The sequence below is a fragment of the Meles meles genome, chromosome 1 (genome assembly GCF_922984935.1).
Source record: "Meles meles chromosome 1, mMelMel3.1 paternal haplotype, whole genome shotgun sequence".
In the NCBI taxonomy this organism is placed as follows: domain Eukaryota; kingdom Metazoa; phylum Chordata; class Mammalia; order Carnivora; family Mustelidae; genus Meles; species Meles meles.
In genome coordinates this window covers 191,964,988-191,983,968 of record NC_060066.1, presented here as the reverse complement: position 1 = coordinate 191,983,968, position 18,981 = coordinate 191,964,988, and the positions used below count along the sequence as shown (strand labels likewise).

Below are 18,981 nucleotides of genomic sequence, written 5' to 3'. Positions count from 1 at the left end.
CACCCCAAGCGTGTCTTGCTCAAGGCCCTATCTTGCCGTGTAGCTCATGAGGCAAGATGCTGATTGTCACCGAAATGCAGCAATGGCTTCAACCCAGGACCACTGGGTGGCTTAGGAAGTTAGGAAAATAGCTACTCTTCCAAGTGACTAAGGGGCAGAGATGGAGGCCGCAATCAGGTCTCCCACTGGACCAGAAGGACAGCCGGGGCCCAGGACTCATGCACCACCAGCAGGAATATAGCAGAGACCCCGCGGGAGGCAGGAGACTCAGCAACCATATGTGATTTCCTACTGTCCTCCACCGTATCGCTGCTCTACCCAAGACAGAGGGGCAGGCAGCCCTGGAGGAGTGCAGGAAATGGATTCCGGGCCAGAGCAGACATCCTCTGCGGTTGCCAGGACTCTAGACTGGCTTATTCACTCTTCTGGTCCTTCCTTTGCTGCCTCTGCTCAGGCGGCTGGTGGCTAGCTCTCTAGGGTGATGTGGGGGTGGTTACTCAGTCCGCAGTCACCCTGTGGGAGGGGGTGGTTTCTGATGTTGCTCTAGGAGGCCACGCGGAATACCCAGTCTGAGGAGGGAGGGGATGCAGCCGGGCAGGAGCTACGTCTAGCTTAGGGCCTCCGGAGAGGATTCCTCTGCCATGGGCCCTAACAACCTTCAGAGGGCAAGTGGACAAGAACCTATTTGTGTCCTGGCATTCTGGAAAGGCAGTTCACCCGGCTCGGCTCATCAAGCTTAGAGTCTGCCACTGACTAGTCAAACTGCTCACGGACCCAAAGAGTAAGCAAAAGGCAGATGGCATCCCATGGAGATGGTTTCTCTCACAGATGATTTCATCATGAGAGACCAGTGTGCCCCTGGCTTTGGGCTCCTCCCAGCTACAAAGCAGCGCCCCCTGTCCTAACCAACTCACATTGCATGGGATCAGCTTGGTGTGCTTTGTTCTAACAAGCTATTTTCTTGATTCTTTTATATTTCTCTTTGGTCTTGGGCTTTCTCTGGAGACATCTGATTGTGCCCTTTCTAAAGAGCCCCTCACCCTCATTCACTCTTTTCAAGGCTCTGATCCCAGAAAAGCAGCTCAAGCTACAACCTCGTTCTCTTATCTTCATTTCAGACACGTCTTGAAAATTCTACTCTACACACTTTCCTTTTGTTCTCTAACTGGTTAAAGTTTTGCCACTCGGAGGTTCTGGCATTCAAAACTGAACAAGGTCTCATTTCCCAAAACCCATTGTCTTGCCCCAAACACCCAATGTGAACTCTCTTCTAACTAAGGCGGGGGTGGGGTGAGGTGGGGGGGCAGTCACACAATACAGGGACACAGCTGAGTCTGTGTGTGGACCCTTCTAACCAAGGGGCCTTGCCAATTACCCCTACTAATCACTGGTCCTTTCTGGACAATACGAAGACACTGGATCCTAGAAAGAAAATGGCTCTGACATTCTTTTGGGAGGAAAATTAGCAAGGAAAGAGCAAACTTTACATTTTTTGGAAATTTTACATGGAAATGTAAAAATATTCTAATACACATCCAAAATATACTTCAAAAAAAAAAAAAAAGAAAGAAAAAAAGAGGGGAAAAGAAGTAGTCCGTACCGGGAAAGGCTCCGCCCCCTCCTGGATCACAAACCCTTCGATAACATGCGTCAGGATTTGGGGTTTCACAATGGCCTGTGGTGGTTTATTCTCACCATTCTGGGGGGCAGTGCCGGTGATGCTGGAGGCAGAATTTCCGTTCCCTGAGGTCATGCCGGGGCTGCTGAGGTCGGTCAGTGCATGAACAATGCCCTGCCCTGTCTCTGCACAAGGGAGAGTAGGAAAACACAAGCAGGGGAGGTCAGAACCAGGGTGGGACCAGCAGCAGAAAGAGGGCGGGGACTCAGCACGTGCCTGGCTTTTTCCGTGGAGCCAAGCGACAATGCAAACCAAGCAGTCCCCTCCCTCAATGACCTATTTAAAAGTGGTGGGGTGGATGGACATGTCAGCAGGGTGACTCTAATCAGCTCTGCAGCGAGACAGCCCATCAGCTAGCAGTATTTCTTAATTTCCCAACCGTGCTAAGAACAGTACGACCAAGTTCGACAGACAAGAATTCTCTTTGGGGAGTTAAGACCTTGGCGGATACTGATCTGGACAAACAAGGTCACCTTCAGTTCAAGGGAGAAAACGTATTTAAGGCCGTATCTACAACCAGGATGAAAAGGGGCACTAGGTATAGGGGCTTGGGGTGTGACGGGGTTTTGAGGGGGGAGATGTTACACCACCTATGAAGGTCCACAGAGAATGCTTTGATTTTAAGCATCCTGTGAAATGTCAAAGTACTGAAACCCAGAGATGAATGCAAAGGGAACAAGAGGGCTGGGCCCCAAGTGAACACAGCACTTTCTGGAGGCTGGTTATCTGGGGTCAAGCGTTGTGATAAACCTGAGTTCAATTTCTCCCCCCAAAAGGGTCGCCAAAGGCTGTGGGGCTGCTGCTGCTGGCCCTGTGCTCTTGATCAGGCCCCTTGTCCTGTTCTCAGCTCCACACAATCTGGTCCTCAGCCAACCATGGTTGGAGTCCTTGCCTCTGTGGACAACCCTTCCTGAGCTCTCCTCCCCTCTGTGGACCTGCTGGCCTTCCTCTGAAGGACCTGACAGAGTGCTCTAAAAAGTGTGCTGAGGGGGGCCTGGGTGGCTCAGTTGGCTGTGTGTGCGACTCTTGATTTTAGCTCAGGTCATGATCTTGGGGTCCTGGGATCAAGCCCAGGCTGGGCTCCACACTCGGCAGGGAGTCTCCTTGAGATACTCTCCCTCTCCCTCTGCTCCTCCCCCAACTCACAAGTGTTCTCTCTCTCTCAAATAAATAAAATCTTAAAAAACAAACAAACAAACAAAACAAAAAACCCAGGTGTGCTGAGGTGCTCAGCATAGGGAACCTCCTCTTCTCCACTTGGCCAGCCCCTCTCCTGAGCTGCTCCAGGCTTTAGAGGTACAAAACTTTACCTCACTTTTGCTACCCCCTCCCTGCCCCCTTCCAAGACCATTCTCTACCACCACCAACTGTGGGAGCGAGGTTGCCTGTAACCTGGAACTTCCTAAAAAAGAAAAAAGAGAAAGAAAAAGCCATTTCTTTATTGCAACAAGCCTATTAATATTACCCATAACCCTGTGTGTGTGTTACATATTTGAAAAGTGATTTCAGTACACAAGTTAAGTGATTTTTGCACAAGACTTCTTATGTCGATGCTCCTATTTTCCTGTTAAAAAACTGAAAATCTGGGGAGCCTGGGTGGCTCAGTGGGTTAAGCCTCTCTGCCTTCGGCTCAGGTCATGATCTCAGGGTTCTGGGATGGAGCCCCATGTCAGGCTCTCTGCTCAGCAGGGAGCCTGCTTCCTCCACACAAAAAAACCCCCCCAAAACCATTTTCTTTAAAACAAACAAACAAAACAAAACTGAAAATCCCACAAAGGAACAGGAATTCAGTGTCTGATATGGAGCATGGAGAAATAACAATAAATTAATTTTAGAAAAGGTTATAACTGGCTTGTTTTCTTACTAGTGGGTCCTAATGCTTGATAAACCAGAATAAATCTGGTTTGATGAAAAAGAATGTACTGTGACCCACGCCGTCACTCCTCAGACTTCCGTAATGCAGTGACTTCCGTAATGCAACCGTAACTTCAGAGCTGAGCAGCAGGGAGAGTAAGCCAAGAGACATGAATGATGAGATTGCTTTAAATTAGTTTTTGTTTGAGACAGAGTCACACCCGCAAGTTAAAAGATTCCCTTCAGTGTTCATAGTAATTTGGAAAAAAATTTTTGACAGCTCTGACTTTACCGTAGAGACGGAAATTTTCCCCTTTGGAATTGGTCTTTCTAAACTATAAAGGTGTTTGGCAACAACAACAAAAAAATCTTTCCTTAACTATTCATGAATAACTAGCAGGACTGAGTCAATCAAACTGAATCAATCAAGTTAAATTTCCCTGCTTTTAAATGTTAAACATTTAAGACTGCATTTACATGGTTACATTTTCTTTAATATTTTAACTATGCAAAGAAATACATATATTACTTAAAATGATAAATAAATGTTGTTAAGAAACAAAACTGAATATATAAGTTAACATTTCATTTTTAGGTAGTGCTTATTTCCTTCTGGTAAAATATCCCTTGATTTCTCTAATGAACTACAGATTATAGAATCACAAGATTGCAAAGCTTGGTTCAATCCCTTACCAATGCTTGAACCTTCTCTATAATAATCCCACCCAGTGATTTCTGGACATTTGTTTGAATACCTGCAATGACAAAGGAACTCACTACCTCTGGAGTAGCTCCCTCTGTGGACAGTTCAGTTAAAAAGTTCTTTACTAGGAGCCAAAAACCTATCTCCTGTTCATTTCTGCCCACCCATCTCGGTCCTGTTCCTTAAGACCACGCAGAACAAGGCTAATGGTATTTGTATAAATGGGCAAAAGCATAGGCTTAGACCTGGCTTAGAGACTGCTCTTTATCACTCAAGTGAATTAGGGGCAAGTCCTAGACTCCCTCTGAGCCTCGGTTTTACTAGCTGTAAAATAAGGACAATTACAATACCTCCCCTACGGTGCTGGGTCCCTCCGCGGACCACAAGACAGAATCACCAGCACGACAGTGCTAGCACACTGGGAAATGTTCAAGAAATGCCCTCGGTGTCAGAAAGCACAATGCTCACGACCACGGCGCATCTTCTCCCCTCTGGGCCAAGCTCCCTCTGCTGCTTCAACTATTCCTTGCACAAAAGGCTCCAAGTTCCTCATCATCCTACGTGTCCTGTTTACGTCTTTTCAAGTCAGGGACCTGGTCGTTAACTAACAGAAAAATCAAGTGCATTGATCTAAGAGATTGGGTTGGTAAGATTTTGGTTTTGTTTGTTTTAAACGCCGTCACCTTCCTGACTGAGAGCACAGGAGGCGGGAATAAGTGACTCCCTTGTGTCAGTACAGAGTACCTCGGTGGAATTAATCCATTCTCCTTGAATTCTGGGAGCACTCCCACCTCCGGCTTTTCATGGATATTCATCACCAAACTGCTTCTGATATCTTGTCTCCTTTTATGGGATCTCTGCATCCTGGCTTGACTCTTCTCCTCCTCCCCCCACCCCCCTTCCCTCCTGTCTCAGAGCGGTGTCTATTATGTGCACTGGGGCACTGCAAGACAGGGCGGCGCGGGCATAATTCTTGAGGTCAGATTCTTTCCTGTGCCAAATACAGGAGTGAACAGATACATTCAGTAGCTCAGAGATGACATAGCCGACGCTTAACTCTGGGAAGCCAGATTTTGGAATCTAAGTTTTTCCAAAAGGATCTTATTAAGCAGGAGAACAAACAAATCAATCCTTTCACCCGACTATTAGAAATGATCACTCTCCATTCTAACTCTGGGGCAGGCTGCAGAAGAGACAGAAGCCAGGGGACAGAGGGAGGGCATTTTATGAATATACAAAGGTTCGCAGTCCTCTTGGAGGCCAAGGCTCCCTCATCTGCTTTAAGAACAAAGGAGTTTGGGCTATTTCTGGAATGACCAAACACAATCTCACCCCCTGCCAAGCCCAGCATGCTGAGATTAATTTAATCTACTTCCCGGCTCTACCAGACTGCTCTGCAGCCTGCTTGAGGGAAAGCAGCTTAACAGCGGAACTTGCACAAACCTGTCCTGCCGGCTCTGAGGCCAGATAAAAGATAAAGAAAGACTCTGTCTTCGGAATTCTTCCTTTCTGAATTCTCTCGACCAGTCCCTGAGGCTGGTGCGGCTGCTGGAGATTCCCACAGGTCTCAGAAGCTGTTACACACAGCTAGGTACTGGAATCGGAACGCTGGAGGCCAGGATGCCGGGAGCACGAGGGGCTGTGGGAGGGAAGGCAGGCCAAGCTTCGGTGGTGGTGGACGTGTGGGGAGGGAGAATTTAGTCCTTCATGAAGCTGCCCACAAGGGGCCGAGGATTCAGATAGGAATGAATAGGACAGTATGTTCTGGGGAAGCTGTTATACTATATATGTCTCAGGCTCTAGGCTGCTTCTCAATTCTGGTCTCATTCATTGGCTCTGGCAGCAACAGCCCTTATAGGGGCTGGGTAAAACACGAAGAACCACCCAGCAGCCTGTTTGTGAGATGATCTGCTTCAGCGTAGGGTCCCTTCTGCTAGGCCGAGCAAGTTTCTTTAGACAAGGGTTATGTCCTGTCACTGCTGTATCCTCAGAGGCTAAACCCCATATCCCCTACAGGATACCTACTTAATGTCTGTTAAACTGGATGGTCTAGAACCCACCGTCTCCATCTGCACAGGTTTCCTTAGTCTCAAACAGGGAACCTGGCACCACCTGAGGTTTGTAAATTACCTACCGAGGCTGTAATGATTAGAGAGCAGTCGGGCCAGCACCTTCTACAGCACTGGCATTTCTGGGCACCTAGTTATAAAGAACAAGAACTATTCCTTGGCCCATTTCTTCTTGTTATGGTGGGGGTTTCTTCAGTAAGAAGGAGCTTTAAGTTGCCCTGCAGGCTGGAGTTCTGGATTCCCTAGCCCCTTTGAAATATGTGTGCAGGCTCCAGGCATCTAGAAAAGCATGATGACCACTAGAGTCAGAAGTTAGGAGGCTCCTACAAAGACGGCCTCGGCCTCAGGACCAGCCACTAGGTGTCCAGAGAGGCTGAGCTCTCCTGCCCATTTAATAGAGAGGCCTGGCTGGCTACAGCTCTGCAAAATCTGGGCCATTTTAGAACCAGTTCTCATGTTCTTTACATGAGCAGACAGAACAAACATCAGGGGGGAAAAAAGTAAAGAGAATAGTAAAAACAAAACAAAACATCAGTTATGCTGGAATCCTGTTCAGTACGAACACTTATGATGGTGTTTCAGATGGCCTGGCCAGTCACTGCGTCTGCTCCTAAAACAAGTCCTCCTGAAGCCCTTAGAGCAAACGGAGCTGCTTCTAACCCCTCAGCCTGCGCCACGGCTTTCTTCTGTATTTTCACCAGCCGAAGAGCATTTTAATTTACAAGACTTCTGACCACCCTTCCCTGACTGTAGTGGGAACGAGACAGAGCTAATGAAGTTAATCAAGAATTTAGGGATGCAAGTAGGTGATAACACGGGTCATTTGCCTGCAGCAAATCCTGCTCGACAAATGGCAGGACAAGGCTGCTCACCCATCACAGGGCATTCTCCCCAGGCCCCCGGCTCTGCAATTGTGCTCTGTGCGCCTCAGCTTAGCAGGTCCAGTCATAGGGCCAGGAGGGGGCCAGCAGGCCTCCCACAGAACCGTGAGCTCTGGAGGGAGCCCATGGGGAGCACCTGCAGCGTGCCAGCCGCTGCTGGGAAACCATGCCAGGGAGGCGGAGAGCAGCAGGCCTGTGGGGGGAGCAGAGCGAGCGGAGGGCGGGGAGGCTGCCGGCGCTCTTGCACTCTCCTGGTTATATTTGGGCGCCTGAAGAAACCGGTGCCATTCTGAAAGTGAGGGGGGTAAGATATGTCATCAACGCCCCTTTGTTGGATCCCTCCACCTCCCTAGGGGGAGGTGAGAAAGTGAAGGGGTGGTGGCAAGGAGAGAGAAAGGGGTGGGTAGAAATAGGTAGAGGGGGGACAGGGGCGAGGGAGCGAGGAAAGGAAGAGCCGAGGCTCTATCCTGGGACCCTGACTGAGTCCATCCATCAAAGAGAATCATTTGGTTAACAACCTTCTTTAAAATGCAAATAGACACCTGCGGTCATTCACACCTGGCTGTGAACCACCCGACTGAGAAGCTGATAGGTTTCCTTCCAATCTGGGGACAGCAGGCTGGTGGGAGGGGTGGGAGGAGAGAGTGATTATTCTGGATCACAGGCACGAGGGCACACACGGCCGGAGTCTAGCAATTTTCCAGATGAGGAAAAGGGTGCATTTTATAACCAAGCCAAGAGTGGATGCCACATATTTGGAAGGCAGGACCTTCTAAAACACGCACAGAAGGAGCTCTTAGTCGTGGGGACATGACACGCCCCTTCCCACCCCTGGGGGTGTCCCCTGCACACCAGAAGGCAGAAGGCACCAATGCCCAATGTTTTAACTTTTTCACTTCTGCTAAGGAGCGAGCTGTCAGACACGGCAGAAATCCTTACCTCAAGGACACACTGCAGGCTATGGCCATCACCATCCTGCTCCTCAGACGACCTTCCTGGGCGCTGCCAGCAAGAGCAGCCCACTGTGACCCACCTCTCTCAGGAGGGGAAGAGCTGGCAGTGACAGGAGGGGCCCTCAGGGCACCAGGCTGAGCAGGCACAGGGGGGCGAGGCTCGGGGTCCCCGTCTGGGTCCCTGCGGGAAGAGCCAGCCAGCAGAACGAAAGCCAGTCTGAGCCAGGCAGTCGCAGACCTGCTTGCCGTGTCACAGCAAAATGACCTTGTTGAGTCTGGGTTAAGAGGTTTGCAGGGCAGTCGTGCTCCTCGGCTCTCAAGCATCTGGGCCGAGAGACTCTGGGGAGGGCTTCTGGGAGGGGGCGCTCCTCCTCCTTCTCAGCAGCCATTACCATACAGCTGACTTCCCTGCTGGCTCTGAGGACACAGGCCGAGAGAGCGGCCCTTCTGACTCACCCACAGGCCCCGGCTACAGTGTACATAAGCTGAATTGTAAACAGCTGAATGTTCTCCAAGCTGCCACCCCCAGCTACGAAGGAAGGACTCAATGGAGCGAACAGCCACCCTGCCCCCACGCAGGTCCAGACAACGGGAGCACTGGGGGATTTCCAAACAGCTGCAGGAACCCAGCCCACAGAGGGACGCCCTCGACAGACAGGGTCCTCGCACAACGGGACCAAGTGCAGTAGCAGCACCTGCGGGACCAAGGGGTGACTGCCCACGGGGACAGGTCGAGGCACCAGGGAACAGAGGCTAACTCTGACTACTGGGAGTCAGGGAGGGGTTCCAGACTTCTACTTGATGGAGCCAGGCCCTGGGATCCGCTGCTGAGGTCGGGGGCTCCCAGATAGTCTCCCACCATAGTTCTCTAGCAGGTGCTGGGACTTCAAAAGACAACGTGTCTGGGAACTCGCAGGAGACGCCCTACACCCGAGACCTCGAGAATACAGAAGATGCAAGTCAGAGGGGCAGAGTGGAAGGAGTGCTGGCTCTGGGTCGGGGCCAGTGCCTCTGGGTTCATATTCTGCATTCTGGTTCCACCTTTGATTTATCCGTGCTCTGAGCCTTAGTCTCCTCATCTGTAAAAATGAGGATCATACTGCCTATGCTGCAAGGTTATAGTGAAGATTAGAATTTTTATATGGAAGATGCCCAGCACTGATCTCATTTAGAAGCTGTGCAACCTGGCCGTTAAGACTCTGGGACCAGAAAGCCCTGAGGCTTAAATCCCAGTTTGTAATCGTGGATAAGTTACCTGAGGCCCAAGTTTCCTTAGCTGTAAAACGGGTACTTAGACCTGTCTCACTTGGCCACAGTAAGAATTAAGTAAGATAATGTAGGAACGGCACAACGGAACAGGCTGGACTTGGCCCTAGGAGGGCTAACATCACCGAAACCTGAAATATTAGGAAGCCTGCCTTAATCTCTCAGTCTCCCTCTCACAGAGCCTGGCTCTTGTGGCTCCAGGGCAGAGCAATCCTTCCATCTGCCCAAACTCAGGTACCAAGTCTGCGCCTCAGACACCCTGGTCTACTCAGGATGGCCTGTTCTTGTCCTCTCGAGGTCAGGCTTCAGGAAGAAATGCTCCTTCCATTTTGACCATGGCAGCGGCGACACAGGAGAAAGGCACCTGCCTTCAGGGCACACCGAATGTCTCAATTCACCTTCAACACTCACTAATCAAAACGATGAGGCAACCACCACACTCCCTTTCTAGACAGTTCTTTCATCAAGTGTCGTCTCAGGGTACCACACAGTGCAGAACCCCAGCAGCCAGACAAGGTGACGTGGAGCAACTTAAGAACCACTTTACCTGCAGAGCAGTACACTCATGGATAGTTTAAAAGGCTGAAGATAAAATCATGGAAGATGGGTTTCTAACAGTTAAGAAAGTTAAGAAAAAAAAAAAGACAACTAGAAATGTTCAGTAAATTCCGTAATTATTTTCAGGTTGATGATAAGGAAAGGCCATTACAACAGGGTTGCCTGATAGGCTGCCTTGGTTTTTTTTTATCAACTTCAGGAGCACGGATATTCTCAGATAAATGGGAGGAGAAGGGGAGAGGGAAGGGGAGGGAGACAGAGAAAGTGGGGGAAAAGCTAAGCCTCAGCTGTCTCACCCATATAATGGGACAGATGATACTTATCTGGCAAACCAATCCTCCCGACCATTTCTGCTTCCAGCAAACACTACCTTCCTCCTTCCTAAAACTGTTGTCTAAGTCTGCAGTGATTCTGCTACCAATCAGCTGATAGGACAGATTAGTACTGACTACTGGAGGCCTGAAAACACAAACTTCACTGATTTTTGTAGAAACAGTATGTGACTGGCATTAAAATTGTTGCAATTTAAAGTGTCCTTTGCTTTGATCATTTAGATGTGTCTTACCATATAGACGGCATAAATACAGATTAAGATAGATTTGGACTGTATGGATTTAGGCCCCATATGGATGATTGCAAATGTGCTGAAGACATCAGTAACTAGGGATAATTATACACCATTTGAGACATAACAGCCATACAAGCAAAGCCTTAACAATAACCCCCAGTGGTCAAGAGCTCTCACTTTCTTGCCAATGGTCTCAAGCCTGGTCCTCCTAACTGACTGCCATGCCTATGACACGGCATCTGACAGGCATCTCCTTTTAAGAGATAAATTTCACTGCTGAGAAGAAAATCATCCAGGAACCAGATATTTGCTTTAAAGGCAGCCTTAAGGGGCGACTGGGTGGCCCAGTGGGTTAATGCTTCTGCCTTTGGCTCAGGTCATGATCCCAGGGTTCTGGAATAGAGCCCTGCATGGGGCTCTCTGCTCAATGGGAAGCCTGCTTCCTCCTCTCTCTCTCTTTGCCTGCCTCTCTGCCTACTTGTGATCTCTGTCAAATAAATAAATAAAATCTAAAAAAAAAAAAAAATAAATAAAGGCAGCTTTAATAGCAACCCAGGACTGTCTTCAGCATCTGGATTTATCTCAAAACTGGAAATGCCTGGCTCGGGTCATGATCTCGGGGTCCTGGGATCGAGTCCCACATCGGGCTCTCTGCTCAGCAGGGAGCCTGCTTCCCTCTCTCTCTCTGCCTGCCTCTCTGCCTACTTGTGATCTGTGTCTGTCAGATAAATAAATAAAATCTTTATAAAAAAAAAGAAAAAAAAAAGATTTAATAATCCTTTCTTTGATGAGTCGAAGGAACGTGCTCTTCTTTTGGACTTACCTAAACTAAAAAAAACCATTTGGAAATTAAAAGAAAAGGAAAGCACATCCTTTTTCACTAACTATAAATAATCTGGAAGGGGAAGAAAAAAAAAAACCCTATTAAGTTTATCATGCTGGCTGAGATGGGTCTTACGATGAATCACACAACAACAATTTACCAAATTATGTGCTATGTTTCTTACTACACTTTCCTTCTCCAAAAACTAACATTCTTAACTGTATAACTCTAGATTAATTATAAAACAGGCCATTTCTTGACTATGTCAATCACATTCTACTTTGTTATTGACAGGAAAAAGTTCAGAATCTGTAAGATTTTTGTCTTGGTTAAACAAATGGTTATTTTCCTAACAATTCCCCAAGTGTCATAAAGTTGAACTAGGGGTGCCCTCCCTCTGGGTTTCTCGAATCAGTGGTCTGAGGCAGTTGGTAATTCAAACTGAAATTCTGAAATAAGTTAATGCTCAAAATGAAACCTACATCTATCTGACATTAAGTACTCTTAAACAGGCACACTTCTTTTTTAAGAGAAAACATACTCAGAATCAATCTTTAAATAGTGACTCACATTATAGTTTAAACCATACCATAAAAACGTTTAAAATACAAATCTACATACGTTCAAACATCTACCTTGAGGGGTAGGCCAGTTTGCTTTCCACCAAACAAGGTGCCAAGTCACTGCAGGGAGTGTCATTCCTGTTACTGGTACAAAGGCCTCCTGGGGGCAGATTGCATAAGGCAGCCAGTCCTCACCCTGCTTTTCCAGGGAGGGGGGGGGGTGTGTGTGTGGAAAACACAATAGCATCTCTCTACAACCACTTTGGTGAGATTCCTCCCGACCACACAAAGTCATCATCTTCATCTTCTAGTTGCAAAATGGCACAAAACAAGGGGGATAAATGAGAAAATATCACTTATGAAGACTCCTTATTCTCATTACCCTACTCTCCTCTCTAGCAGATGTATCTTTTCAGAAGAGAATCCTTTGAGGACAGGACCAAATCTACCTGGAGACTTTTTTTTTTTTTTTTAAAGATTTTATTCATTTATTTGACGGAGAGAGAGATCACAAGCAGGCAGAGAGGCAGGCAGAGAGAGAGGAGGAAGCAGGCTCCCTGTGGAGCAGAGAGCCCGATGCGGGGCTCGATCCCAGGACCCTGAGATCATGACCTGAGCCGAAGGCAGCGGCTTAATCCACTGAGCCACCCAGGCGCCCCCTACCTGGAGATTACATGACACTGAACAGCAGGGAGAACTTTACTATAAATTTGGATTAACACAAGAAGGGTGGGGGTGGGGGGACTTGGGAAATATCATACTAATGTGGAACAGTATTACCAGAACTGGAACCATCATCCTGGCCCCTAGTTTTTGTACTTTAAATTTTATTTTGGCTTACTGATCCACCCTAGTTGAAAGTGAAGGACTGCGATAGGAAGTGGCTGAACTTAATTCTGCAAATGGTTACCAAATGCCTCGTATGAGGTCCACAGCGCAAAGGAGGACAGAGACTTAGAGGAGAGTTTAAGACTCTAAATTATCCTCTTTACACATTCGTAACAGGAAAAAAAAAAAAGACAAAAGACATGGACTCACAGATGGAAGATCATAATTCTGAGAGAGTCATCATTTCTTTCTCTTAAACAAACAAACAAACAAACAAACAACCTAGGGAGGGGACAGCCTGTGGAAGAGTGAGAAAGAACACTTCAATTTTGTAAGATCATATGTCCACTTATTCCTCTTCTCTTAGTTTATTCTCTTCCCCTTGGAAAGATCAGAATTAAAGGATCCGAAGTATCTGAGACAGGAAATGAGTAAGGCAGGAAAAAGGATGTGGTCTGAAAAAGAGTGGATTCTGGGGCTGAGCCAGAGCAAGTTAACAGGCACAGGGTCACAGATGGGGGAGGGGGCCTGGTGGCAGGAAGAGAAGTCTCAGGATCAATCAGCTTAGACTAGTAAGTCAGTGACAGAGGAGACTCAGGTCTGGAGAAGCATAACAACACCTTCCTAAAAGCTTACTCTCCACTGAAATGGAGAGAGACAATGGCTGAGGAGTCCTACAGCTAAGAGAATCAGTATTGGGACAGAAAGAAGAGCCAGAGTTTCTGCCTTACTTTGAGGGAAGTGGAAGTAATAAACATTGAGTATGCCTGACAAAGGTAAATTAGAAATTAAGTCAGGACGTGGAAGAGAGGTGGAAAAGGCTGGGAGGCGAGAACATGATGGAACACCAATGTTCCTTAAGTATCGAAGTGCCGTATCTCAGTAAAACAACAGCTTTAAAAACAAACAAACAAGGAGTGATAACAGGAGAGACTGCTCAAGGCGAACACAGTTGGGTAACAGAAACCAACCAACCAAGAACAACAGAAATGTACACCAAGAAACTACCTACTTTCTCAAGATCAAGGCTGGAGAAAAAAGGGCATCTATTCTTCCAGTGCGTACAGACAAGCCGGGAAATGGATCCTGGGTGGGCAGGGCACACGTGATGATGCAGAGTGCCTGGAAAGGGCAGGTGCCAAGAGAGCACCATCACCCATCTGCTGGACCCTCTGTAAAACAAGCCAGCCCCTGTGAATGAGCCAAACCAGAAACTCTGGTTCCTGCCCTGCAGGGACTGGAATTCAGGTACAGAAACAGTGGGAAACGCAGTTTATCAGCTGACTCAAAAGTGTGGGTACTTCCAAATACGGATCTCCAGATGTTGGGGGCTATGTGGGAAAAGCACTTTTATAGTCTCCACAATGTCTCGCGCAGTGCTTTATATGAAGCAGGAGCCTAATAAAAGTGTGTTGATGCCGAAATGTGTGAGACCAAAACTACTTCGCTGTGCAGGTACCTTAAGATTTCCAGAGAATCTTCTGCCCTATATCCCACATGGTAAGTTACTTTCTTCCTATTTTACAGGCGAAATGATACGAAGCCCTACATCCCTGTGACCTAAATCTAAGCCCTAATCATCAGACACTGCCACAGGTCTGCTGCCCTGCACTACAATAAACGATGGGGAGGGCAGGAGCAGGGGAGAAATATAGGAGCAAGAAGGCATTTCCTTGCTTCATTAGCCTGTAATTTTCAGACTCACCTAGAAATCCTGGCAGTTCCAACATTTGGGTTGACTCAGGAGGGGAAGAAAAATCCCAGGTGAATGATAATTGGATTACCCAGTTATGCCCCAGAGCCAAATGGCTGGAAAAGGCCAGGACAGCAGGGTCTGATACTCTTAAAGTGACATTATTTTCTAAACCAAAAATCAAGACACTTGGGCGGACAGACAATGGGATGGAATATTTCAAATTGGGGCTGTCCTAGAAAAATCGGGGACATATGGCGGATTTAGGTCGGTTGCTTATTTCACAAGGGATCCTCTGGGCCCAATATGCTAATGGAGGGGATTAGAGCCCTAGGATGGGAGATGTCTGAGGGGAAAGCTGTCACTGATCTGTAAACCAGGAAAAAAATAGAAGAGACTCTGTCTGTAGACCACACTAGAGGAAGGGGAACATTCTGGGTATGGAGTAGGGAGGAAAGGAAAGTTGATCAGAACTGAAAGTATGTCAGTGAAATCTGTTTAGGTATCGTAGGCAGGGGTGGGGAAAGGAGGGAGAGGGTTGGGATGGTGGGGGTATGGCTGGTACAGACTGGTGGTATCCAGGCATACAGGAGGAGTCAGGGGCCAGGAGTTCAGACTGTGCCTTCACCAGTAGTTTGCAATCTAACCTTGGGGAAATTATTTCCATCTCTGCGGACTTCAGTTGAAATAGAGAAATCTCACAAATCCCGATTTTTATGTAAAGAATCTGCATTTCAGCATACCTTCATTTGGCATGGGAAAGAGAGAAAATGCTCTTCTAAAAATGGAAGACAGGACAGACACAGAACAGCTTGTCCTTTCCATCCAATTAAAAACCTCGTGAGACTGAACTAGATTAAAAACAAAACTCTCCGGCGAAGCCGCAGGCCCTCCAAGCTAGGTAGTCCCCTACCAACAGAGCGCAGCGGATGCCAGCAGCCCTGCCCCTAAACGGCCTGTCCATCCCCGGGTAAACCGCCGTCCCGGGAGGACGGGGGTGGGGTGGGGGTGGGGTTGCGGGGACCGGGGGCAAGGGCGCGGACACACACGGAAGCGTCTGGCACGCCGAGGTTGACACAGCGGCTTCCGGGGGAGTGCGGGGCAGACAGGGTCCCCGACGAGGGGGGGAGGCGCAGACACCTCCCAGGCGCCGAGAGGCCGAGAGTCGCGGACTGGCACGGCCTGGCAGCCGAGCAGGCCGGGGCCGGGAGTGGCACCGGAGGGCGGTGCCCGGCTTCGCGTGCGACGAGCGCCGGCCGCGGGGCCCCTCCTGGCGAGAACCCCTCCCCCGCCACGGGCACTGACCTGTCCAGGGCCCGGCTGGGCCTGGCCGGGCGGGGCCTACGCAGCCCCTCGGCCGGGCGCCGCCTCGCGCGGGGTCCCGGGCCCGGGCGGGCCGCCTCCTCTCCGCCGGGAGCCTCCGAGCCGGGGCCCGGGGCTGCCGCGGCGCATCCGACCGCACCGGCCTGGCCGGCGTCAACAAAGGGCGGCGGGGGCGCGAGGCCGGGGCGGGGGCGCGGGCGGCGGCCGGATTGCGCGCGCGCGGCGGGCGCTCGAGGGCTGCAGCCGCCGCGGAGACAATGCGGCGCGTCCCGGCAGGGCTCCCGCGGCCGCCTCCGCCGGGGGCGGGGCGCGGGGGCGGGGCGCGGGGGCGGGGCGGGGCCTGGCCGCGCGGGGCGGGGCCTCCGGGAGGCGGGGTGCCGGCGCGGAAGCAGGGCCGCGGGCTTCCTTTGTGCGGCCGCGCCGGCTCCGCCCCTCGCCCTCCGGAAGGCGCCCCGAAGGGGGCGGCGGGTTAGGGACGTAAGTTTAGGGAGGCCGGCGCCGCGCGGCTAGGCCGTCTGCCCGCCGCCGGTCAGAAGTCCCCAGTGGCGTGGCGGACTGTTGACTCCCGCCCGGCCAATTCAGAGGCAATAATAATAACGACTAGCGGTAATCGAGTGCTTAGTATGTGTCAAGCCCTCCGCGCACGCATTCCCACTTAGGCTTCACAATAACCCTACAAGTAGTCATTATTCTCCCCACTGGGAACTGAGGATCAGAGAAGTTAAGTAATGACCAAAGTGACCCAGTTACACCTCCATAAACCGGGATAATGCCTACTCTTTAGGCTTACTGTGAAGGTTAACTGAGGGCATTTACACAAATTGCCTGCAATGCCCGGCACACAGTTGGAGCCCAATAAATGCTACTTCTCTTCCTAAACCACACTGATTTAAACTGAATTGTCATGGCGAAGCACACTCATTCACTAGATATGCTAGGAGCTCTGGGAGATACAAGAGATGTACAAGGTGACTCACGCATCTCACCGCCCCCCCCCCCCCCAGCTATACCAGGAATAGACGGCATGGACTTCTCCCTTCATGCGTGACGTCTCCTTTTTTTTCCCAAATATTTTCCCATTTTCTTGCCTTTTTAAGCATTCGTATTCTCCCTCCGCCCCCACCCCTCCCCTTTTCTCCTTCAGGTCTCATCCCTTTTTCTTTGTTTCTGCGTCTTACATTTATTTTATATGCCGATTGTTTACTTCCCTCCCTCTTCTACCCATTCCTCTTCCCTCCCCTCTACTATCTCTCGAATTTCGAATTTTCGAAATTTTCAAAGTCTTCGTTAACATTCCCATTTCCTTTGGGAAACATGGCATTTCTTATACTTACAAACAAAGGTAACATGGGATAGAACACTCAACTTCTCTATTTCCCAAACAGGCCCACACTTTCCTGCCTCCCTACCTTTACTTCTTTTAGTCCCTTCTAGATTGCCTTTTCCCCAACTCTGCATGTCTAGGTCCTGCTTATCCTTCAAGTTCTAGTCTCAGGAACGGTGGTCAGCAAACTTTTTCTGTAAGGAACCAGATAGCAAATATTTTAGACTTTGCAGCAGAAAGTATATCCAGGCCTTGACACTTACTATTCAGTTCTGCTATGGTAGCCAGACAGCAGTCACAGGCAATACACATATGAATAAGTGCGACTGTGTTCCAATAAAACTTCATTTATGGACAGAAACTTAGATTTCACATAATTTTCACGTATCATGAAGTATTCTTTTGATTCTTAAAAGAATTTTTTAATGTAAAAACCATTATTTAATAGTTTTCAAAAACTGGCGATATGATGGATTTGGCCCTTGGGATGTAGTTTGCCAGCCCCTGCTCTCCACGATGCCACTTCCTCTCCGCAGTCTATCCTGAAAATCTCTACTTGGTGCTAACTCTTCCCTCTTAGCTTTTGAAGCACTTACTTGTAAGTAAGTAACTTCTATGGCATTTATCACATTTTGGTTTTTATTGTGTTTGCTTCCTGTGCATTTCTTGTCTTTCCCAGCAGAACTTAAACTCCTGGAAGGTAGGGCATGGACCTTATTTCTCTATGTCTATTACCTCCCAGCCCACAGTGCTTTGCATGGGGCAGGTATTTGAACATGGACAGAATGGATAATATTTAAGTCTTGGGTGGCTCACAGTTGTTTCCACTGTGCAAATCTTACTTCTCTCATGAGAGAGTACCTCAGGAACAGGATGCTTGTTGTAAGTATAGATTTCAGAAAGAGATTTTTGAGAGCTTTAGAGAGAAGACAGAGAAAGGCGAGTATCAGTTCAGTAGGAGTCACTGGATAACAAGAACTTGAACAAGGAATGTATATTACCACAAACCTGCAGACAAAGCTTGTGTCCTCAGTCAGGTCCTATTCAACATTTCTATCAGCACATTGGTTAAAGACAAAGAGAACACGCTATATGGTTTACAGATGGCAAAGTCAAGCAGAGGAGCTAATAGAAAGAATCACGAAATCCAGATCAAAACCATTTCTGTCCCCTCACTGATTCTCTGTTCTCCTATCTTTAAAATGGGGATGATAAAAGCCCTTCCTACCTCATAGGATCACTGTCAGGACTAAACGAGGAAATACACATAAAGCCTCAGCAGAGAGGGCTTAGTAAATATCAGCTATCAACTATGTTCTTGCTGGGCAGGAACTACAGGCTGAATTCACCAGATAACATTTAATAGACATAATTAACTATATTTTGGCTCAAGATACAAATTGTACAAGTTTGAGACTGTGGAGACCTGGAATGATAGCAGTCTGTGTAAAAAGAAACCTTAAAAACAAAATAAAAAGTAAACCCCAAACCCAGCCCTCTGGGATTCAGGTGACACAGTGCATTCCCCTGGGTGGGAGGAGCTACTGCGCGCTGACGCAGGAAGGTGAGGGAGTTATGCTTCCAGCCAGTCAGGACTCTCTGCCCTTTCATAGCAGTGTGACCTGGACCCTCTACAGCCTCTTATTTCCTCCTCCAAATCATGGGGACAATAATATTTATCTCTCAGGGTTATCATGAGTGAGGGAAGGAAAACTTAGAACAGTACTTGGCACCTAGTGGATGTGCAAACAAATCTCAGTTCTTCCTTACCATACCATGCAGATCTGCGAAACAGTCCTGCCCCTTGAAGTGTGTAGAAAGCTAGGAGCAGGTGCCAACCAATGGGGGCTAGTGGCTTCTTCTATTTGGAATTACTGTGCTTCATTCGGGGGCTCAC

At 48.7% G+C, this 18,981-nt stretch overlaps 1 protein-coding gene across 8 annotated transcripts in view; it reads right to left on the bottom strand.

Annotated features, from left to right (window-relative positions):
- The window catches only part of PHC2 (polyhomeotic homolog 2), a 115,051-nt gene that overhangs the window by 10,859 nt on the left and 85,211 nt on the right, over positions 1-18,981 (bottom strand). For 5 of the 8 annotated variants that reach the window (XM_046013161.1, XM_046013153.1, XM_046013140.1 and 2 more), the window contains one exon: positions 1,601-1,803. In XM_046013161.1, the coding sequence (XP_045869117.1) occupies positions 1,601-1,803 (203 nt within the window). Of the gene's footprint in view, positions 1-1,600; positions 1,804-5,678; positions 7,173-8,124; positions 8,320-15,742; positions 16,053-18,981 lie in introns of those variants that run through there. The other 3 variants (XM_046013194.1, XM_046013179.1, XM_046013188.1) reach the window with 3 other exon arrangements.